Below are 13,800 nucleotides of genomic sequence, written 5' to 3'. Positions count from 1 at the left end.
AGTCGAAGATGGAGTAGCTCTATACAGTGAGCAAAAACAAGACTGGGAGAGCTGACTGTGGCTCAGATCATGAACTCCTTATTGCCAAATTCAGACTTAAATTGAAGAAAGTGGGGAAAACCACTAGGTCATTCAGGTATGACCTAAATCAAATCCCTTATGATTATACAGTGGAGGTGAGAAATAGATTTAAGGGACTAGATCTGATAGACAGAGTGCCTGATGAACTATGGATGGATGTTCATGGCATTGTACAAGAGACAGGGATCAAGACCATCCCCAAGGGGGAAAAAAATGCTAAAAAGCAAAATGGCTGTCTGAGGAGGCCTTACAATTAGCTATGAAAAGAAGAGAAGTGAAAAGCAAAGGATAAAGGGAAAGATATACCCATTTGAAGACAGAGTTCAAAGAAGAGCAAGGAGAGATAAGGTAGCCTTCCTTAGTGACAAATGCAAAGAAATAGAGGAAAACAATTGAGAAACAATCTAGGAAAGACTAGAGATATCTTCAAGAAAATTAGAGAGACCAAGGGAACATTTCATGCAAAGATGGGCTCGATAAAGGACAGAAATGGTATGGACCTAACAGAAGCAGAAGATATTAAGAAGAGGTGGCAAGAATACACAGAAGAACTGTAAAAAAAAAGACCTTCACAACCCAGATAATCATGATGACGTGATCACTCACCTAGAGCCAGACATCCTGGAATGTGAAGTCAAGTGGGCCTTAGGAAGCATCACTACAAATAAAGCTAGTGGAGGCATTGGAATTCCAGTTGAGCTACTTCAAATCCTGAAAGATGATGCTGTGAAAGTGCTGCACTCAATATGCCAGCAAATTTGGAAAACTCAGCAGAGGCCACAGAACTGGAAAAGGTCAGTTTTCATTCCAAGCCCAAAGAAAGGCAATGCCAAAGAACGATCAAACTGCCAATGATTTTCCTCATCTCACAGGCTAGTAAAGTAATGCTCAAAATTCTCCAAGCCAGGCTTCAGCAAAACGTGAACCGTGAACTTCCAAATGTTCAAGCTGGTTTAGAAAAGGCAGAGGAACCACAGATCAAATTGCCAACATCCACTGGATCATTGAAAAAGCAAGAGATTTCCAGAAAAAGATCTATTTCTGTTTTATTGACTATGCCAAAACCTTTGACTGTGTCAATCACAATAAACTGTGGAAAATTCTGAAAGAGATGGGAATACCAGAAAACCTGACCTGCCTTTTGAGAGCCTTGTATGCAGGTCAGGAAGCAACAGTTATAACTGGACATGGAACAACAGACTGGTTCCAAACAGGAAAAGGTGTACATCAAGGCTGTATATTGTCATCCTGCTTATTTAACTTATATGCAGAGTACATCATGAGAGTAGAGGTTAGGCTCTCAAAAATACAGTATTAAAAATACAAAACAAAAAATTATAGAAAATATATATATGAGATTTGCTTTAAAACAGGGTCTTTTTTTGCAAGGTAATAGTAGGTTATAAAAATGAAAATTAAAGGAGTAATAAAGAACTTAAATTTTTTTTAAAATTAAAAAGTTAATAGCAAAAATAAATCTAGGAAGTTCTCTGGAGCTCTTGAGGGCAGTGTGGGGTCAGTTCAGTTTCAGAGAAGTACAAGCTTATACTTGTTCTTGAGGTCCATTGGCCGCCTCCAACCCTTAGTCAATGTTAACTACAAGGTTTTAATCTGTTACACCTGTCACTTCCAGAGTGGTTCCCTCTTCTTCATTTGTTTTGCCTTTCCTCTGTTTGCAAGTCTCTTCAATGTCTAATTTCTGATCTAACACAAGCGGACGAAGGTGATCATCTTCTTAGGCTCCTTGTTCAGTTGTGTTGTGGGGAGGAGCGGACACTGAAAACAAATATCGCTGGCGTGTATGGGGAGTGCTCACAGTGTATGGACCACACTGGGTTGGCCCCAGCTCAAGGCAGTGTGTGTTTCCTGGGTCTACACTGCTCAGGCTCCAGGGTTCTCTATAGGGGCGCTGTTCAAAACAGGTCCTGCATTTCATGCACTTCCCAGGTCTAAGCCACTCAGGCTCTTGGGTACTCCACAAGGGCACAGATTTGGTTGGGCATACATTTTGTGCCCTTTCCAGGTCTGAGAAGCTCAGACAACCAGGTGTATGGCAAGTGAACTGTCCCAGGTGGGCTGTGTGTCTTAATCACCACCCCAGTCCTGGTCGCTCGGTTTCCCAGGTGTGCCATGTGTCTCCTTTGGGGAGCTGATCTCAGGTTGTGACCCTCCTGGCAGGTGTCAACTATCCACGATCCCAGGAGAAAGTGGTTAGTAACTGGGAGCCTGTTCACAGTTTGGTGGAGGATGCCAGTCTCTGGGACCAAGATTGGAGCAGCCCCTCGTCTTCTGGCTCTGGCTGTCACACACTTGCCTCTCTGCCTTTGGTGGGGGGTAAGGGCCTTGTATGCAGCTGGCTAGCTCTCCTTTGGTATTCGGTCAATTCTTTGTTCTGTGAGCAGGCCAGGCTTTGTGTTAGAGCCTTTCACTGGAAAGTTCTTTTTTTTTTTTTCTTTCTCTCTCTGGCAATCCCATTATTTGGGTTGCTATGTCACGTTAACTCCCTTAGATGGTCCTCAGGGCATTCAGGCCTAGTCCTTACCCTAAGCACTTATTATGCAACCCACACCTCCCTGTCCAGCCCCTGCTTACTGGTGGTGGACATGAGTGTCCAGGCTACTTCTCTGCTGGCAGTTGTGGTTAGGCACATATTCTGTGGATTTCTTTTATTTTTTTTTCTCTCCCAGTTATGTTGCCCTCTGAGATTCCAAAACTCCCCACAGATCTGCCTGTGAGAGGGTTCCCTACTGTTTGGAAATTTCTCCTCCTTCACAACTCCCTCCTCAGGACGGGTCTCCATCCCTAACTCTTTTGTCTCTTTTTTTGTCTTTTATATTTTGTCCTACCTCCTTTCAAAGAGAATGGGCTGCTTTTCTGAGTGCCTGATGTCCTCTGTCAGTGTTCAGAAGTTGCTTTCTGGAAGTTGCTCAGCACTCAAATGATCTTTTGATGCATTTGTGGGGGAGAAAGTGGTCTCCCCATCCTATTCCCCCTGCCATCCTGGGACCATCCCCCAGCCTCAAGCTTTCTTTATTTGCTTTCATTCTTAGTTCTTTTCGTTTTTCTCCTTTGACCAGATAATTTCCCCAGACTTTTCTTTTCCTGCTTGTTTCAGTGCTGTTGAAGCCCTCTGTTTTTTTTGATCTGTTATGATAATCTACAAACTCATTTTTGTTAGCACTTTTAAATATTTTGCATTTCTTCATTATGTCCTCATATTATTCATAAGTTGCTTTCCTAAATTCAGTGAGCCTAAATATAGAAAGCTGCCATCAAAGCAAGTTTACCTAAGAAAATAAGAAATATCTCAAATAAACAACCTAACCTTATGACTAAAGCAAATAGAGAAAGAAGAAAAAACATAAGCCAAATTTAGTATAAGAGAAGAAATCACAATGATCCAAGCAAAAATAAATGACACTGAGACTAAAAAACACAATAGAAAAATTTTAATAAAATTAAAAGCTAGTTTTGAAAAGATAAACAGAACAGATAAACATTTAGCCAGACTCCCTGAATGAAAAAGGGGAGAAGGCACAAATAAATAAAATCAGAAATTAGAAGGAAATCTGCAATCAACACCACAGAAATACAAAGAATTATTAGAGACAACTTTGAGAAACTATATGCCAATAAAATGAACAAGCTAGAAAATATGGAAAATTTTATCAAATGTGTCATCTTGCATGACTGAACCACAAAAAAAATAGAAAACATTGGAACAGACCTATTAACAGTTCAGTTCAGTTAAGTTCAGTCACGCAGTCGTGTCCTACTCTTTGTGACCCCATGAATCACAGCACACAAGGCCTCCCTGTCCATCACCAACTCCTGGAGTTCACTCAGACTCACGTCCATCGAGTCAGTGATGCCATCCAGCCATCTCATCCTCTGTCGTCCCCTTCTCCTCCTGCCCCCAATCCCTCCCAGCATCAGAGACTTTTCCAATGAGTCAGCTCTTCACATGAGGTGGCCGAAGTACTGGAGTTTCAGCTTTAGCATCATTCCTTCCAAATAATTTAACTTCTATGCAAAGTACATCATGAGAAGTGCTGGACTGGAAGAAACACAAGCTGGAATCAAGATTGCCGGGAGAAATATCAATAACCTCAGATATGCAGGTGACACCACCTTATGGCAGAAAGTGAAGAGGAACTCAAAAGCCTCTGGATGAAAGTGAAAGTGGAGAGTGAAAAAGTTGGCTTAAAGCTCAACATTCAGAAAACGAAGATCATAGTATCTGGCCCCATCACTTCATGAGAAATAGATGGGGAAACAGTGTCAGACTTTACTTTTCTGGGCTCAAAAATCACTGCAGATGATGACTGCAGCCATGAAATTAAAAGATGCTTACTCCTTGGAAGGAAAGTTATGATCAACCTAGATAGCATATTAACAGTACTGAAATTAAATTAGGAATTTAAAATCTCCCAACAAACAAAAGACCAGGACAAGATGATTTTGCAGGTGAATTTCACATTTAGAGAATAGTTAACAGCTATATTTCTGAAACTGTTTCAAAATGTGCAGAGGAAAGGAAACTTCCAAACTCATTCTTAGACTGCCATCACCATGATACCAAAACCAGACAAAACTACCCAACAAAAAGAAGAAAATCACATGCCAATGACTGATAAATATAGGTACAAAACTCCTCACAAAATATGAACAAATCAATTCCAATATATATTAAAAGGCTTGTACACCATGATCAAGTGGGATTTATCCCAGAGATGCAAGTTTTTTTTCAATATCCACAAATAATTCAATGTGACACCCACCTTAACAAACTGAAGGATAAATCCATATGATCATTTCAATATATAAAATTAAAAAAAATAATAATGCAACACATTCATGCTAAATACTCTCCAGAGCATGGGCATAAGTGGAATATATCGCAGTATGATAAAGACCATGTATGACAAACTCACAGCTAACATCATGCTCAACAGGATGAGCATTTCCTCTATACTCAGACAGAGACAAGACAAGAATACATAATCTCTCTACTTTGATTCAACATAGTTTTGGAGCTAAAAAGAAACAAAGTGAATCCAAATTGGAAAAGACATAAAACTGTCACTGTTTGTAGATGACATAATAATATACATAGAAAATCATATTACTAGAAACTACTCAGTTCAGTTCAGTTCAGTCGCTCAGTCCAACTCTTTGCAACCCCGTGAATCACAGCATGCCAGGCCTCCCTGTCCATCACCAACTCCCGGAGTTCACTGAAACTCATGCCCATCGAGTCAGTGATGCCATCCAGCCATCTCATCCTCTGTTGTCCCCTTCTCCTCCTGCCCTCAATCCTTCCCAGCATCAGAGTCTTTTCCAATGAGTCAATTCTTTGCATGAGGTGGCCAAAGTATTGGAGTTTCAGCTTTAGCATCAGTCCTTCCAATGAACACCCAGGACTGGTCTCCTTTAGAATGGACTGGTTGGATCTCCTTGCAGTCCAAGGGACTCTCAAGAGTCTTCTCCAACACCACAGTTCAAAAGCAATTCATTAATTCAGCAAAGTAACTGGATAAAAAATAAATATACATAAGTAAATGAATATACAGAAATCTGCTGCATTTGTATACAATAACATCAAGCTATCATAGTGAGAAATCAAGAATACTATTGCATCAAAAAGAATAAATACCTAAGAATGAACATATATAAGGCAAAAGTACTATATTCTGAAAACTATAAGATGCTGATGAAGAAATTGAAGGTGAGAAAAACAGATGGACATATACACTGTACTCTTGAGCTTATTGTATGTATTTCTACTATTCCATGACATGGGTCAGAAAAGATATTGCTGAGATTTATGTCAGAGAGTATTCTGCCTATGTTTTCCTTTAAGTGTTTGATAGATCCAGTCTCACATTTTGGTTATTAATCTATTTTAAATAATTTTCTGTGTGTATGGTATTAGAGTATTCTAATTAATATCATTGTTTTGCATGTAGCTGTTCAGTTTTCCCAGCACCATTTATTGAAGAGATTTTCTTTCTCTAATTGTATAGCCTTGCATGTTTTGTAGTAGATTAATTTACTTTCTATCCTGTTCCAATAATCTATAAAGCTTTTGCACAACAAAGGGAACCATAAGCAAAATGAAAAGACAATCCAAAAAATGGGAGAAAACATTTGGAACTGATGTGACTGACAAAGGATTAGTCTTCAAAATTTATGCTGCAGCTGCTAAGTCACATCAGTCACGTCCGACTCTGTGTGACTCTGTAGACGGCAACCCAACAGGCTCCTCTGTCCCTAGGATTCTCCCAGGCAAGAATACTGGAATGGGTTGCCATTTCCTTCTCCAATGCATGAAAGTGAAAAGTGAAAGTGAAGTCGCTCAGTCGTGTCTGACTCTTCGTGACCCCATGGACTGTAGCCTACCAGGCTCCTCCATCCATGGGATTTTCCAGGTAAGAGTACTGGAGCAGGTTGCCATTGCCTTCTCTGTCAAAATTTATAAACAGCTTAATATAATCAGAACAAACCACCCAATCAAAAAGTGGGCAGAAGACTTAGACATTTCTCCAAAGATATACAGATGGCCAATAAGCACATGGAAAGATTTTCAACATCAATAATTATTATAGAAATGTGAATCAAAACTACAATGAGATAGCACCTCACATCAGTCAAAATACCTGTCATACTGAGTGAATTCAGAGAAAGAGAAATATCATATGTTATATTACTTACATGCAGAATCTAAAAAAGTGATGCAAGTAAACAGATTTACAAAACATAAGCCGACTCAGACTCATAGAGAAAAAACTTATGCTTACTATACAGGAAGGGTGGGGGAAGGAATTGTTAGGGAGTGTGGAACTGACATGCACACACTGCTATATTTAAAATGGATAACCAACAGGGACCGATTGTGTGAGAAAGTGAAAGTGAAAGTCACTCAGTCCTGTCCAACTCTTTGTGACCCAAAGCTAGAATACTAGAGTGGGTAGCCTTTTCCTTGTCCAGGGGATTTTCCCAACCCAGGGATCGAGCCCAGGTGCCCCGCATTGCAGCTGGATAAGAAAAAGAACTCTCCTCAATATTATGTAACATCCTAAATGGAAAAATAATTTGGAAAAAAAAAAGATACATGTATATGTATAACTGAGTCACTTTGCTGTACACCTGAAACTATGACAGTATTTTTAATCAACAGTACTCTAATATAAATTAAAAAGTTAAAAAAATATATCTTGCTCTTGAATTAAAAGAATCAATTTATTAAAATGACTATACTACCCAGGCCAATCCAAGAGATTCAGTGTAATCCCTATCAAATTATCAATGGCCTTTTTGCACAGAAGAGCCAAAACAGTCTTGAGCAAGATTTATGGAGCTGGAGAAATCACACTCTCTGATTACACTGATGTAAGTGGGGTGTTAAATTTCCCTTCTATTATTATTAATTTATCCCTTTATGTCTGTTAATAGTTGTTTATATATTTTCATGCCCCTATATATATGCGTGGGCTTTCCTGATGGCTCAGTGGTAAAGAATCCACCTGCCAGTTTAAGAGACATTGTTTCCATCCTTGGGTGGGAAAGATCCCTTGGAGAAGGAAATGGCAACCCACTCTTTAGTATTTCTGCCTGGGAAATCCCATGGACAGAGGAGCTTGGCAGGCTACAGTCCTTGAAATCACAAGAGTCAGACATGATTAACAACTCAACAGCAACAATTTGTATGCATGTTGTTGTTGTTGTTGTTCCGTCATCAGTCATGCCCGACTCTTTATGACTCCATGGACTGCAGCATGCCAGGCTTTCCTGTCCCTCTCCATCTCTTACAGTTCATGACCATTGAATCAGTGATGCCCTCCAATGATCTCATCCTCTGTTATTGTCTTCTCCTTATGCCTTCAATCTTTCCCAGCATCAGAGTCTTTTCCAATGAATTGTCTCTTTGGATCAGGTGACCAAAATATTGGAGCTTCAGCATCAGTCCTTCCAGTGAATATTCAGGGTTGATTTCCTTTAAAATTGACTATTTTGATCTCTTTGCTGTCCAAAGGACTCTCAGGAATCTTCTCCAGCACCACAGTTCAAAAGCACATTCTTCAGCACTCTGCATTTTTTATGATCCAACTCTCAGATTTGTACATGACTACTGGAAAGATCATAGCCTTGATTATATGGACCTTTTCCAACAAAGTGATGTCTTTGCTTTTTAATACACTATGTTTGTCATAGCTTTCCTTCCAAAAAACAGTCATCTTCTAATTTCATGGCTGCAGTCACCATCCACAGTGACTTTAGAATCCAAGAAGAGGAAATCTGTCATTGCTTTCACCTTTATTCCTTCTATTTGCATGAAGTGATTGGGTCATATGCCAGTTTGTTTTTTGTTTGTTTGTTTGTTTTTAATATTCAGCTTTAAGCTGACTTTTTCACCTCCTCTTTCACACTCATCAAGAGGCTCTTTAGTTCCTCTTTGCTTTTTGCCATTAGAGTAATATCTTCTGCACATCCGAGGTTGTTACTATTTCTCTTGGCAATCTTGATTCTAGCTTGTAACTCATCCAGTCCAGTATTTCACATAATGTGTTCTATATTTAAGTTAAACAGGTTGACAATATACAACCTTGTCATACTACTTTCAAAATTTTGAACCAGTCAGTTTTTCCACCTAAGGTTCTAACTTGCTTCTTGACATGCATACAGTTTTCTGAGGAGACAGGTAAGATGGTCTGGTATTCCCATCTCTTGAAGAGTTTTCCACAGTTTGTTATGACCCATACAAAGGCTTTAGTGTGAAAAAGAAGTAGATGCTTTTTGGTTCACTGATTCCTAAGATGTTGATATTTATTCACGTCCAATGACCAGTGACTATGACCAATGTGTTCTTTTGACAAAACTCTGTTAGCCTTTGCCTTGCTTCATTTTATACTCCAATGCCAACTTTTCCTGTTATTCTGGGTGTCTCTTGACTTCCTAGTTTTGCATTCCAATTCACTATGATGAAAAGGACATCTTTTATTCTGTTAGTTTTAGAAGGTGTTGTAGGTCTTCAAGGAAATGGTCAACTCCAGCTTCTTCAGCATTGTTGGCTGAAGATTTTTGGTAGCTGCATGAATAGCTTTTTAGTAACTTGTTTTTAGTGTGGCTATTTGATTACTGAGATACTGAATGGTTTGCCTTGGAAATGAACCAAGTTTTTTTTGTTTGTTTGTTTTGTTTGTTTTTTGAGATTGTGCCCAAGTAGTGCATTTTGGTTGCAGCATGTGGGATCTAGTTCTCTGACCAGGAATCAAAACCAGGTCTTCTGTACTGGGAGCATGGTGTCTTAGTCACTGCATTTTGGAATCTTTTTTGACTGTGAGGGCTACTCCATTTCTTCTAACAGATTCTTGCCATAGTATTAGATATAATGGCCATCTGAATTAAATTTGCTATTCCAATCCATTTTAGTTCACTGATTCCTAATATGTCAATGTTCAGTCTTGCCATCTCCTTCTTGACCACATCAAATTTACCTTGATTCATGGACCTAACATTAAAGATTACTATGCAATATTATTCTTTACAGCATTGGGCTTTACTTTTTACTACCAGACATCTCCACAATGAGGGCTATTTCCACTTTGACCCAGCCACCTCATTCTTTCTGGAGCTATCAATAGTTAGTAATTGTGTCTGCTCTTTCTCAGTAGCATATCATACACCTTCCAACCTGGGAGGCTTATCATCCAATGTCATATCTCTTTTGCCTTTTCATACTGTTCATGAGGTTCTCCAGGCAAGAACACTGGTGTCATCTGCCATTTCCTCTTCCAAAATGATCACATTTTGTCAGAACCCTTCACTATGACCTGTTCATCTTGGGTGGTCCTGCATAACATGACTCTTAGCTTTATTGAATTACACAAGCCCTTCCACCATAACAAGGCTGTGATCCATGAAGGGGTTGTGTACAATACCAAAATATTGTTTCCCTTAAAGATAGTGATTGGTGCAAAAAAGAGTGGAATATATGGCTGGGAGATACTGGGCCATATCTAATAGAAGTTCTTAGCTTAAGTACTTTCTTATGACCCTATTAATTTTACTAGCTCTATTGGTTGTATTCTACTTTATTAAAATTGTTTGCATTACCAAATGTGTGGCTGAGTCTTTGATAAAAATAATGATAATTAGTGGCTTGATACAATTGATCAAATATTTGGTTGTATATTGGAGAAGGTAATGGCACCCCACTCCAGTACTCTTGCCTGGGAAATCCCATGGACAGAGGAGCCTGGTAGGCTGCAGTCCATGGGGTCACAAAGAGTCAGACATGACTGAGTGACTTCACTTTCACTTTTCACTTTCATGCACTGGAGAAGGAAATGGCAACCCACTCCAGTGTTCTTGCCTGGAGAATCCCAGGGACGGGGGGAGCCTAGTGGGCTGCTGTCTATGGGGTCGCACAGAGTCGGACACGACTGAAGTGACTTAGTAGTAGTGGTTGTATATGATCAATGATTGTAATATTGTAACTCTAAATATAGGAAGAAGCAACAAAGAGAACCATTTCCTGGACCATAAGAGGAAGATAAGAAGTCCAGAAGCATTTGGCTACACTGTTAAAAGAGCCTAATCCAATAATAGCTCATTGAGTGATCTATCAACAAAATCCTTAGCTGATCTGGGCATAAGCAGTCCTACCACTGTGAGAAAAACTGGTCCAAAAATGCCTTCCAAAATTTGGTCAAAGTAAAACCAAAAGGGAGGAGATTATAAAATAAAGACATTTTCTCACCATCCTATTGTACAAGTTATTAACCACTGCAGTTGCTGACCTAAATACACCCTGAAAGGAATTCAGGGTGAAGATCAGGATGTGGAATCTTGAGCTTGTAGAAAACTGTTAGAACTGGCCCTCAGATTTGTTTCAGGAAAAAATTTTATGAATTGAATTTTTGCCTCTTCCTATACATAGAAAAGAACTAAAACCATTATCTAAAATATCTATCCATTGCAAATAGCATTTAACCATCTATCAAAATGTGATATGATTTTATTTAAAAATTTCAAATATTCTTACGAACATCATGTGTCATCTATCAGTAAACAATAAAATTATGTAACTTTAGAAATTTCAAAATGTTATTTTCTTTTTTTTTTTCAAAGATTGAATGAACCATTAACAAAGGAAGACATATAAATAGGCAATAAGCTAATGCAAAAGTCTGCAGCATCATTACACATTAGGGAAATACAAATTAAAACAAAATGAGTTACATTAAATAAGACAGACAAAAATGTTAGCATTAATAATACCCAACTGTGGCCAGTTTGGAGCAACTGCTGCTCATGTGCTCTGCTGGCAAGAGTTTAAAATCAAATATCCACATCAAAAACAAGTTACTAAAAAGGTATTAATGCAGCTACAAAAAGTAAACACATATGGTCATAGACAGAAAGGGATAATAGCAATTTTAGTCATAAGAATCCCACACTGAAAATATAACCCAGTTGTCTATCAACAAAATAGTACATAAGTAAATATTGATACATACCAATAAGAAAGTACTACTTAGCAAAGAAAAAACTAAAATGCTGATAGTGTAAAGTTGTATAAGAATATTTAAAAATATAGCAATTAAAAGAAAGGCTTAAGATACAAGAAAAATACCTACTGCACAGTTTCATTGATATTAAATTCTAGTATAGATTAAACTAATTGTTAGAGATGTGAATCAGACCAGTATTTGTTTCTGGGTTGAGTGACTTCACTAGAAAAGGAAATGTGGGACATTTCTAGTCTCATGAAAGTTTTGTCTCTTGGTACTGGGTGTAAGCTATAAGTGCAGGTACTATTGAAACTAGTTGAAAGTTAGCCTAAACATGTGAGTTTTCTAGGGTTCATAAGTTATACCTCAATTTAAAAAAAAAAAAACTTCAATATTGCTTGACTACTCATTCTTTCAACAAGTATTTATTGTGAAGGGGGATGTAGGAACATTTGAATAAAGATTTGTGATCAACAGATTTTAATAACCAGTAATCTAATTTGTTGAGGACAGTTTAGTAAAGTATCCAAAGCTAGATGTCTATTTCCATTTCAAAGTACAACAGAAATAACAGTTACAGATATAATGTGTATGTAACTTCTCTCAAGGAAATCTTGTATAATCACTTTGCACAGCCTTGAACTCTAGGGCAAGTCAACGTAATCTTATTCATAGGCAGCACATCTATTCATACACTTTTGCAGAGCTCCCTTGACCTCACTGTTCCTCACACTATAGATGAGGGGGTTCAGCACAGGGGTGAAAATAGTATAGTACACTGACACAACCTTATTGTAGTTAGCTGACTTATAGGATTTAGGTCTCATGTAGGTAAAAATGCCAGCTCCAAAAAAGAGTCCCACCACAGACAGGTGGGAGGAGCAGGTGGCAAATGCCTTCTTGCGGGCTTCATTAGAATGCATGTGGAGAACAGCAGCAAGGATGAGACTATAGGAAATCAAGATGAGGGAAATGGGGATCAGGAGCATTAACACACAGCAGATGTACATGACATACTCAAAGACAGAAGTGTCAGCACAAGCCAAACGCACAAGAGTGGGGGCCTCACAAAAGAAGTGATCAATCTCACGTGTGCTGCAAAATGAGAAGTTCAGGGTAGCAGCAGCCTGCATGAGTCCATCAACTGCACCAAGGAACCAAGACCCCAAAATCATACTGAGGCATACTTTCCAACTCATGAGGACTGGGTATCTCAGTGGATGGCAAATAGCAACATAGCGGTCATAGGACATGGCTGCTAAGAGGAAGCACTCACCCCCTCCTAAAGTGAGGAAGAAGAAGATCTGGAACCCACAGCCAGCAGGGGAGATGAACTTCCTGCCGGTCAAATAGTCAATGGCCATTTTGGGCACAATGGCGGAAATCAGCATCAGGTCCATGAGGGAGAGTTGGCTCAGGAGGAAATACATGGGCCTGTGGAGACGGGGGTCCAGGAGAATCAGGAGAAGCATGAGGGCATTGCTAACCAGGGAGGTGAAGGCAATTATAAGAACCAACACAAAGAGAAATTGGTGGGCTCCTGTGTGGTTAAAGAGACCTAGGAGAATGAAATCTGCAGTGATATTCCAGTTTTCCATGATTTCAAACAAGAGTGATACTGCAAATGGAGAAATAGATGATAATTACATATAAAAAACATACTAAAATATATTGAAACACACTAAAATCCAATAATTTTTGATACTGATTAAACTTTAAAGGCATTTTTACTTTCAAAATAAGAGGACTTATATTTTTATGCCTAGGCCATGGAAGAACTGAGTCTGCAAATGGAAACATAATTTGCAATTGTTAGTGCATTTACTTCAAATTTGCCAAGCTATACATTGAAATCAATAATGATCTGCTTACAATATTTCTTCCCAAAGTAACCCTATAATACTAAATGCAAACTTTCATAAATGAAAGGGCATTTTGCGTAGGGAGAAGTTTTACCTGCAAAGTCTCAGAAATGCAAACTTTACTGCATAAAGAAAAGTAAATAAATAAAGCTTCTTATTTCTTTACGTAAGTTCAGTCACTCAGTTGTGTCTGACTCTTTGCAACCCAATGGACTGCAGCACACCAGGCTTCTCTGTCAATCACCAACTCCCAGAGCTTGCTCAAACTCATGTTTTTATGTTTCATGTTTTAACACAGAGCTAAATTAATTTCTCCTTAAGTTTCAGGAGGATTTAAGTTC

The 13,800-nt window shown here is 38.7% G+C and overlaps 1 protein-coding gene across 1 annotated transcript; it reads right to left on the bottom strand.

The window, feature by feature from the left end:
• Positions 1 to 12,262: 12,262 nt before the first annotated feature.
• On the bottom strand, positions 12,263 to 13,195 carry OR2T63 (olfactory receptor family 2 subfamily T member 63). Its single transcript, NM_001390524.1, has one exon. The coding sequence runs from the start codon at positions 13,193 to 13,195 to the stop codon at positions 12,263 to 12,265; it is 933 nt and encodes a 310-aa protein (NP_001377453.1).
• Positions 13,196 to 13,800: the final 605 nt, after the last annotated feature.

This window comes from Bos taurus, chromosome 7 (genome assembly GCF_002263795.3).
Source record: "Bos taurus isolate L1 Dominette 01449 registration number 42190680 breed Hereford chromosome 7, ARS-UCD2.0, whole genome shotgun sequence".
NCBI classification, from domain to species: domain Eukaryota; kingdom Metazoa; phylum Chordata; class Mammalia; order Artiodactyla; family Bovidae; genus Bos; species Bos taurus.
Note: the sequence above shows the minus strand (reverse complement) of the source record. Positions and strands in the feature narration are given on the sequence as shown.